The sequence below is a fragment of the Uloborus diversus genome, chromosome 4, assembly GCF_026930045.1.
Source record: "Uloborus diversus isolate 005 chromosome 4, Udiv.v.3.1, whole genome shotgun sequence".
Classification (NCBI taxonomy): Eukaryota; Metazoa; Arthropoda; class Arachnida; order Araneae; family Uloboridae; genus Uloborus; species Uloborus diversus.
Genome location: NC_072734.1, coordinates 132605630 through 132616642, shown reverse-complemented (window position 1 = coordinate 132616642; position 11013 = coordinate 132605630). Strand labels below are relative to the sequence as shown.

The following is an 11013-nucleotide window of genomic DNA, read 5'->3' as shown; positions in this document are numbered from 1 at the left end:
ATTCTGAGAATTCGTAATTGGAGACTATTATTTGTGGCAAAGTTTTCAAAGAATACTATAGCACGCAAAGTAAGCTAAAATTTGCTTTTCTATCTACGATTTTTATGTTTAGATGGAACTAAAAATACTTCTAACAAATACCGGGATCTAAGATTAGAATACTTCCTAAATATCGCATTCAATACCGAATACTCTATCGTATTTTTTTCGGTTTTTTTAACCTCCTTTAAATTAAAATTCCAAGAAAGTTACTCTGAAACAAAAATAATCGGTTTACACACAAAATATATATGCAACGTATTGAGGCTCAAAATAAACATCTCTATTTGTAGAAAACGCGAAGATTTTCAGCTGCATGAAAAGATAAAGGAAAACTAATTTTGTATGGCCAAACCACGATTTGAATTTCAGAAGAAACCCTGTGGATATTTTGTTACCTTACGGGGAAAATTATTTAAAAAAAAAGCAATTAAAGACGTTGTTTATCGTCTTCAGGATGCCATTGTTCACTGCGCCAAATCGCATCGGTGATGCCAAATATGTGCCAAATATTATCACCCACGTTACCGACAGTAGCAATAATTTCCTTTACAAAATTTCAATATGATTTGTAGTCACGTGTGGAGTAACGTGGACGAGCCGGCGCATCAGCTTAAGATCAACCATTTTGGATCGGAGCGCGTGTTTGGATGGTTGTCTTTTCTAGCGAGTTATCGCGTTTGGTGATTGTTCACTGCGAGCGATTATTAGCTGCTCTCGTGAATTGTTTATTAAATAAAATATTATTTACGGCCAATTTGGTGAAACACGAAACTTTGCTGTAGTAACCCTAGCTCCGCTACAAAGAAAAGTCCGATCCAAAATGGCTAAACTTAAGCTGATGCGTGGAGGATCTCATTACAGTCAGGTTAATGGAAAATCACCAAAGTTGAAGATTCTTAGCGAAGCCTCGTATTGCAAATGAAACAAATTTTATGAAGTATTGGTGGGCAACAAAAAGTGTATTTTGGGCTTGGTATTTGTTCTTGCGTTCGTTCAGTGAGAATTTCGTATTACTGTTTTTATGTTGTCTATGAATCGTCTTTACGTCTTTATGTCTATCAAAGTACAATCGAATTGTGCTCACTTCAGGAGAGCTGAAAGTGTAAAACGCTGGAAAGATTCAGAAACTTATAAAGTGTCATCCGTTCCATCTAAGGACAAAAAGCACAAGGTTAAATTTAGTGATGAATGTGTTTTTCTGGCTGCATGTGCTGCTGCTGACACGGAAGAAGTTGAACAACTGCTTGAAAAAGGAATAGATATCAACACAGCTAACGTTGACGGTCTGACAGCTTTGCATCAGGCATGTCTGGACAACGACTTGAACATGGTTCAGTTCCTTGTTGATCATGGATGCGATCTCAACAGAGGAGACAATGAAGGATGGACACCTCTCCATGCAGTTGCAGCATGTGGTTTTTTAAGCATTGCCAAATATATAGTTAAAAACGGAGCAAATGTAGCTGCAGTGAATATTGATGGCCACTTGCCCGTTGACATTGCCGAACCAAGCGAAATGAAAAACTTTTTATTCAATGTACTTATCGAAAAGGGTATTGACTGCGATCAAGCACGATCAAAGGAAGAGTACATCATGCTTAAAGATGCAACTGAAATGTTGAATTCCACTGTTTTTCAAGATAAAATCCATTTGCCAACAGGTGCCTCGGCACTGCATGTTGCTGCTGCTAAAGGCTATATCAGTGTTATGAGTGTTCTTATACGGGCAGGTGCGGATTTGAATGCTCAAGATAACGATGGATGGACACCATTACATGCTGCTGCACATTGGGGTCAAAAGGAGTCATGTGTGACGTTAGTGGATAATTTGGCGAACATGGATGTCCAAAACTTTGCAGGTCAAACATGTTTCGATGTTGCTGATCCTGAATTGGTTATTCTTCTTGAAGAACTTAAAAATAAGCAGATGTCAATGGAAAAAGATAGACAAGAGATATTGGTAGAACCTCAAAGAACTAGTACAATACCACCATCAAAAAGAAAAACGTGCATCACTCGAATGAGTAATCAGGAAAAAAGAAAATATGTCATGAACGATAGCAAGTTGGAAAGAGCTCATAATGAGAGCCTAATCCTGCCAGAAGAAAACAGTGATGAAGAAAAAGGAAGGAAAACAATGGGGGCTTTTGAGAAATTGATGAAAGAGGATACAAATGAGATAAAAGGCGAATCTATTTTACCAAATAAAGTGGCAACAGCTGAATTGGAACTACATGATGATATTTCTTCAAATGAAGCTGATTTAGAAAACATCCCGTTGCGGAAAAAGTGTTTGAGGCGATCGTCTGAGTGTTTAGAAAGTTCAAATTCAATTTCTGAAACTTCAGAAAGACTAAAATCAAAAACATCTCCTGTGGAAATAATTAGGAGATATTTTGAAACTCAAGCAGCTATCCAAAGAACGGGTCGTTTCAAGAGACTTCGCCCCAGTGGTGCTATTTATTTCGATACAGTTGAGGAAAACGAAATTACTAAAGATAAACGTTCTATTGCTCAAGAAGAAAGTGGACAAGGAGACAGAGCATGTCAACATTATAGGTCATTTACATCTATTCCAGACGAGGTATTTGAAACATCATCTAGAACTGAAAACTCATCAAGATATAATTTAAGAAGTGTCAAAAGTTATGTTGAAGATAATAGAGATTTTAAAACTCTTTATGAGGAACTCTCGAAAGAACATGAAAAATTGAAAGAAGACTTAAGGAAAAGCGAGGAAGAGTTAGATCGGACAAAGAAACAGTTACAGAAGAATTTTGTGAAGAATTCAATCAGTGAAAAAGAGCGGAAAGAGTGGAGAAATCTTGAAAGAAAATTGCATAAAATGGAAGAAGAACTGAAGCAATGTGAGAAGTTGAAGGCTTGTAATAGAAGACTAAAAGATGAAAATAGTGCACTAATTCGAGTCGTATGCAAAGTATCGAAGTGATATTTTTCATATTTTGCAACTTTACGTAAAATGACAGACATATGTTCAGAGAGGACTTCTTAGTCTCCCATGTAAAAAAAAGGGTTGGGGAATTACCATAACATGTGGTTAGTTACCACATAACAAAATTGGTGAAAACAAAAAGTATTGATATAAATTACCTGTTCATATTTTTGCTCCTTAAATTTACCTTTCATTGGAACTTTTTATCTTAATTACACGTTTTTAAAAATTTGTAGAGTTATTTTGTATTTATATAGCTTATTCATTTGTTTAAATAAAAATTTTATAGGTTAATTTTAGGCTTGTTTTATTTTTTGCTTTGTTTAGATATTAAGCATCGAATTTTAAATTTCAGAAATAATGATTTTGGTTACGTTAGACGAGCAGATAAGCGTTTCGTTTTGACTATTTGGCGAAATTTTTTGCAAACGTGCCAAGTGTTCCACGTTAGGATAATTAATTCCCTAAGAAAACGTACTTGAACTTTAAATTATGCAAAAGCAGAAGTGTTTTTTTCTTCTTTTAAAATAAATTCCTGAATTTTTTATATTGGCTTTATCTCTATTAAAGGATTTCCTAATTAGTGACATTTACCACTGTTGAGGAGTCGGTGGAAAAATGATCGAATGCGCATCCTGAAATTTTAAAGTCACCGACTTACATTCCAACCACGGATTGCATGGAATTTTCAAATGTCCAGATAAGACGAATCTACGTGAATAAGGAGGAAAAGTAAAAATTTGATGCGCGTATTCTGTTTCTTTGAATGAGACTTTGCTTCTGCAAAAGCTGACGTCGGTAAAACATAATAGATTCGTCCATTTCCAGCTGTAAAACGGATGTTTGTCTTTCCATACAATCCGTGGTCAGACAGTAACTCCTAAACTTATTTTCCAACTCAGATTCTCCGACTTCATAGCCCTGGGAGAGTTGCGGTATGAGAGGGAAAAGAGTGGACCCCAATTCCTTTACTTAAAATGAGTCCCAATCCGACTCCTCGACTTCGTAGCTCTACATTTTAAGACTGTACAGCCTGAGTAAAAACTTTAAGGCTAGTAAATTTTTTCGTGAAAACTAGAAAATAAAATTAAGGGGATTTTAATACTATTGTATTATTAACTATTGATGTTCCTACGTAAGAAGTAACGCAAAAGACAGGATTTTTAAAGTATGAAATTGCCAGGAAAACATTGGTGTATTCATAGTTAGTATTTCAGTCTGAGTAAAAACTTTAAGGACACTAGTGTATTTTTAAAACTACAGGTATATATACTGTTATAACTATCACTTGAGTTTAAAATATTATGGAAACATTTCAACTTGTATTTTTGTCATTAATTTCATCAAAGTTTTGGTTCTCTTTGTAAAGATATTACAAGGTAAGTAATTCACTGTTCATGAAAGAAGGCAGATTGAAGTTTTTTCTTTAACGGGGATGATTAGGCATAGTATTATAAAAAAAATGCAAGATTGTAGGTCTAAGTCAACCCCTTTTTTCAATTGAAACATAGATATTGTAAAAAGAGCACTTAGGAAAGACCTCAAGCTTTGTCTTCACGGGATGGAGAAAGAGTTTGCAAACTTACATCACCTGAAAATTACTCAATTAGGTTCCTTATTTTAACGATAGGTTTAAATGTTTGTAAAAAACTATGTATATCACAAATAGAAGGTGTGGAGGTTTTATTTATGCAGCAAAATTGCCTACGCTTTAGTTCCTGACTAAGCACAACATAGGACATTTGAACTTTACCCAGAAAATCATGACCTGGGGTAATCAGTGGATGCAAATATTTTTTCTGACGAAAAGAAGTGGAATTTGGATGAACCTGACTGATGAAAACACAATTGGCCTACTTTACGAAAAGAAAAAGAATTACTCTTCAAGCGCCAATTAGATGGAGGCTCTAGCATGACTTAAGAGTACTTTGCTTATAATGGTGTTGGCTCCGTTATGTTTGTTTCAAGTAAAATGAATTCACAAGCATATAAAATGTCATTCCAAGCCATCGTATTACCCGATGCTGAATGTATTGCTGGAGAAAATTGGAAATATCATCATGACAATGCATTTATGCATTCGAGTAACAGTGCAAAAAAGTGGAAAATAAAAATGTTAAAACTTTGAAATGATCAACTAAGTCTCTAGATCTTAGCCTAATATAGAACTTATGGGTTGACTTAGCAAAACGAGTTTACGCAAATGAGGGACATTTAACTTCATCAAACACAGTTGAAATTTAATATCAAAGATGAATGGCGAAAAATAGGTCCCTAACGCTGTCAAAAACTAGTTTTATCCATGAAAACAAGAATATTAGAAACAATTTGAAGAAATAACTCTTACACAAGCTCATAAATATTTTTTATCTTTGTCTTCATTTGCTTTTTTCTATGTTGGCCTTAAATATTTTACTCAGGATTAAATATTAATCTGTAGTATTTTCTGATAAAGAAATACACTCAAACAAATTTTTTTGCCTTTTTAACTTGCGTTTAAGGTTAATAATTATCGCTAAAATGATTTTTTAATCCTAAAGTTTAAGATGTGTCCAATTTCTCAAAAAAGTTTACTGGCCTTAAAGTTTTTACTCAGACTGTATTGTATTTGTTGCCATGTTTGGCCAAAGTTACGTGTTAATGACATTAAAATTATTTTACTTATTTATTTAAAACACAATAACTTAAATGTTGAGAAAATAAAAGTATTTTCCGGCTCATTGTTTTTTTTTTTTTTTTTTGCTTATTCTATCAATTTTAGTGACTAAAAATAGTACCGTTGACTGAAGGAAACACCCCCATTCTGAAGAGAAGACATAAGAAAAAAGCTGCCTATATTTGAACCAGTTTTCATAATCATTTTTAAAAAGTATGAAATTAAAGCCCACACCTTTATCATGTTCATCTGTTTTGTTACTAACCAGGAAACATCACGATCAAGGAAATTCAAAAAAATTCCAAATTGGTGGCATTCGAAAGAGCATTGGAAAACATGTTTATGGCACTGAAACTACGTGCCCTCGTGACCACGTTATCGAAATATGATGTCTTAAAAATTGCCGAAATTTTTAGTAAAGTCGCCAAATTTAGCGAGTTTTGTTCAGAAATGGAAGGTACGGCGCGAATTCAACATCTGCATCTGACAAGACATTTCACTTCCATATTTGGTCACCACCAAAGGGCGTCAGAAATATCGCATTAATTCTTTACTGGGGTGGCTACCATGGCGCGGGGTGTCGTGGCACAGACTGCGGCATTGAAATTTTTAGGGGCTTGTGTTCCGGGATATTAACGTGCAACTGTATAGGGGAAAACGCCACAGCCCGAAATATTTGTTTTATTTTATTGTAAAAACAATGGAATTTTTTGTTATTCTTAAGACTGTTAAAAAACTGATGCTTAAAACTTTTATGCTTCTGCGGGTGAAATATTTCCACTGAAAGAGTTTATTCGATGATGAAACTGTTTTGAAAAAAATATGATAACCGTAGAGAAACGGTAAACACACTTTAAAGTCTTTTTTTTTTTTGAAAAGTCGTAAATCTGAAGTCTTCAACAGTATCTAAATACGAAGAAAACGACATTTTTAAAGATTTCAGACCATGTTCTCAAATTTAAAAAAAAAAACGATTTTTGTCAGTTATTTTCAGTGTGTTTTTCGTTATGTGTATCGTTTTCAAGTTATGTGTAAACCCTCTAACAAGTCAGATAAAAAAAAACTGTATTAATTTTTATTTTGATCGAATTTGAATTCCCTTTTAACGTGAAACATAATTGGTAAAAGTGACTTCAGTATTTTTAAAAATGACTGAATAACATGCAATATGATGTGCATTTACGTTATAGCGACTTTCAGTTGCAGTGACAGACTTTTTCGAACTACAGGGGTTGTTGTAATGAACGTCGACTATAAAATTTTTGATAAGAATCTGTTATGAAGTAATTTCCGACATCGTTGGTTTTGCTGTGCAAATTTTTGACATTTACTACCCGTTTTTTTTTTTTTTTAATTATTATTTTTTTCGATTTTAAATTAAACATTTTCGCTAGCAGTGGTCAGACAATAGAACTTCATTAATGATAATAACTTTTGAAAAAATAAATAAGAGCTGGGATACTACAATCCGTGATCATGTTCTTTCAACATCAAAAACTATCCATTTTATTTTCAATATATAAGCTTTAATAAGCATGTTTTTTTCACTTATTCATATTAATTCTCGTACATAATTATTAATTACTTACAACACATTTCATTACAAGAGTACAAACTTAAATTAGTTAAGTAAAACACACTTGAAATGCACTTAAATTCTGAAATGCATTATTATCACGATTACAAAGTTAAATCCTACGTTCAATTTCGTTATAAAGTTGTAGCTCCTCTGGATAAAGCTCTCTAGTTTCCATTTCACAGGCTTCATAGTTACTTTTTAATTTTACCCACACAAGTAAAGGGTTAATTCGAAACATCGTTTACGCGCTTTGCAGATGACCAGAAATGAAAATGAGAGTCTTGCTAGACGCAGGCGATGAAATCACGTGGTATTTTCCATTTCTTGCCAAGTCTTTAAATTTGGCGAATTTTCGTAAGATTTCGACAGACTTTGATCCCCCATATCTCAAAAACAAAAGGACTAGGGCACACAATATTTGGGTCAAATTTTTTTCTAAAGATACTCTTTCGAATGCGACCATTTTTAACTTTTTTCATGATTACTGAACTCGTGATGTTTCCTGGTAAGCTCTTATATAAGCAGAATTAGCCATCTAGTATTACATATCTACAGAGAAAAGTAACTTCAAAATAGTTTGAAATGCAATTGCGTGTTGCACTGAAAGCATTACCAATCTTTGCAACTAATGTTATCAAAGCCAAAATCTCGACTGTCTAATTTTAGATCACTTAGACTTCGCGAATGTTCCTTGTTAATGCTTACGAATCTGATCTAATTAAATTTTCCTTTCATTTCAAAAGGAATAAGATTTGAATCTGAATCGTTTGATGACTGTTAAAACGCAATTATATCAAAGGAGTATTGTTCGAAATTGCAAGACAATTTCAGCTGTCGCTACTTGGAGAGATTACTCGAAAATTCAATTAAATGTAAAATGTGGGGTAAACTATCTCCCCCTGTTTGGAAAACTCCTATAAAGTGTTCTTCAAACAAAAATGACTTTGAAAATTTGTGACTTCATTATTGTTTGAAGATATCGCCCGAGGGCGGAATGTTTATGTCATGTTAAATAGGTTAATCCAATGATCAATTTATTAACTTAGTTCGGCTAATTGATTTCTATGTTTTGTGCCTAAAATCTTAGATACCACAAGGAGGGATATTGATAAAAATTTTTAAGACATGAAAATATTTCTTGATAGTTTTTAACCTTTCAGAACTTGCGAACTGAGCAAAATACTCTACCCAAGAAAAAAAAAAGTATATTTAATACTCTAAGCTACTCTCTAACATCTTTATGTAACCTTCTCTTGCTGCCAGGTTGTTCCATAATGATTAGTCTGTGTATTTGTCTGATTGTTGCGGGGGGGGGGGGGGCGTTTTGTAGTCGGAGTAGCCGAAGTTTGAATGCATTTCTCACCGAGCGAGCTCTAGTGGAACTTTTTTTTTTTTAGAAACTGAAATTTTCTTATTAAGTGACTGCTTGCGTGATTTGCAGAAAACTTGGTTTGATTTTGTTTCACCAATTGGTGAACCAGGTATGCACCCAAATGAACCAAAACAAATAAATGAATTAATTAAGTATAATTGTTCTTGAATTCAGGCGCAATATGCAGTGCCAGAAAAAAAATCCGCGAGTTCATTATTTACTCATTTTGATTCGAATTCTGGAAAATGAAAGCAGTGAAATTCAGTTGAGAAGAATAAAACATACGAAAGAAGTAAAAGCCATCATGATTTATTCCTCACATTCAATTTAAGAAATTTGATAAGATATTCAAGCGTAATATTTTAAAAACTCCAATTCTTCCTCCCCTTATTCACTCGATGAAAAATTTTCATTAGATTTTCAATGTACGAATTGTAAAAAATCTCTCTAATTATACGCTAGCTGGCCAAATTTTAAGCATTATGGTTTTTATTAAAAATTTTAATGAAACACACTAAAAGCTGGTTTTTCAGTGTTCAATTTAAAAGAAAGCAATCTACGTACAGTTTCAAATTACTTTACTTATGTATATAGACTTTATTTTACAAAAGTTTTTTTTCCTGAAATTCGAGAGAGGATAAGTTTTAGAATAATTGTTTCATTTTAATTAAGTTCTGTAAATGTAACTCTTTTTTTCAAAGGAACAATTTTTCTTAAACGTTTAGTCATTCATTCAGTTAATGGAACACTCTGTTACACTCCATGTTTAACAGAGCGGTCAAAAGAGTTTAAATTTCTTCATAAATTACTTATGTACGAACCAGTAATACTTAAAAACAGATGAAAAAGTCAAGAATAAATTTAAAAAAAAACATTAAGATTAATGGTGGTAGTTATTGAAATTGATGACGAAAATTCAAAAGTGTCGGACACGATTAGAAGATTTTATCAAGAATAACCTATCTACAGTTTTTGGAAAGCTCACAAAAATTGAATAATCAATCACTGAACATTCAATTAATGTGTCAACTACAATGGTTTTACGTAGTTATGTTCAAAAATCTAAAATATACTTTAATCTTTTTTTTCAAGCAGCAGATACATTAAAATATCTACAAAACGAACTGATGTGTGCATCACATGGCTTCCTTTTACGTCAATTTAATGATAGTAGTGCCTTGGATTAAGCAAAGAAACACTTTAAATATTTTTACCCCAAGTTTGTTGCGAACTGGAGCAAAAAAAAAAAAAAAACGTTTATACAGATTAATTTTCCCAATATTGGACATTTTAATCTGATTCAATGGTCAACTTTCTACATGTTACCAATAGTGGCCAAAATGAAACCAGATTTGAAAAAAAAAAAAAAAAGTCACCAAATTTGTCGCCAAGTTGGTGACAAAACTTGGCGACCAAAAGCTTGGCGATATATCGCCAAGTGTTTGCCAAATTATAACACACTGCAGTTTTCCTTGAAATTAACAATGATTTCCCCCCATAAAGGTGCAAAAGACTCCCTTTGGAACATCCGAATGCAAGCAAAAGGGAAAGTGCACAACTCGACTCCACTAGGAGTCTACGTACCAAATTTCACTTTTCTAGGATATACCATTTTTGAGTTATGCCAGATACATACGTACATACACACATACACATATACGCACATACATACGTACATACGGACGTCACGAGAAAACTCATAATTAACTGGGGGTTCGTCAAAATGGATATTTCGGGTGTCTACGTTCCTCGGCAAATATACACGTGTGGTCGGGTCGAAAAAAAAATGTGAACATTCATTCGGGGGTGAGCAAAATTTAAATTAAGGCCGATTTCTGAGTGAAAATTTATTCGTTAATACAATACTTCCTTTTTTGTAAAAGAAAGTAGTAATTGATATGTTTTTTTTTTTTTTTTTGAACTTACAGCAAACAAATAAATTTATAATTACAAATATGTCAGTGCTATTAAACATATGTTATACAAAACAATCCATGTTTTTTAAAATATTTGCTTAAATACAAATTATGAAAGCAATTTTCATAACTTTTGATTTAAACCTCCGAATGCCAGAAGCGTTGAAATATCAACACCTCCAAAGCGACAGGTATACACTAATCGACAAAGAGCTTGTACACTAAGGATAATTATTATCCAAACTTGCTAAACCCTCCGGAAACAGGTCCTATTATTAAACCTTAAATAATATTGTCATTATATCAAACTGGAGTCTTTCACGAATGAGAGAAGTGGAAGAATCATGACAAAATGCCAGCCCGTCGCAATCTATTCTACTAAATTAATGCCTGGTAACTATGCGTCGAGTCTATTTTGAGTTTTGGGGTCAAAATTACTCTGAATGGCCTGAGATCTGTTTAAATTAACAGAAAGATCTTTTTTGTTGGAAATGT

General features: G+C 33.2%; 1 protein-coding gene across 1 annotated transcript; it reads left to right on the top strand.

Annotated features, from left to right (window-relative positions):
* Window positions 1-1093: 1093 nt before the first annotated feature.
* On the top strand, window positions 1094-2992 carry LOC129220838 (protein phosphatase 1 regulatory subunit 12B-like). The gene has a single exon (XM_054855269.1). It carries the CDS (start codon window positions 1094-1096, stop codon window positions 2990-2992), a length of 1899 nt encoding a protein of 632 aa, XP_054711244.1.
* The last annotated feature ends 8021 nt before the right edge of the window (window positions 2993-11013 follow it).

What these genes read in the sequence shown, in the direction of transcription:
- LOC129220838 (XM_054855269.1), top strand. Translation starts at nt 1,094, where the DNA reads ATGTCTATCAAAGTACAATCGAATTGTGCTCACTTCAGGAGAGCTGAA.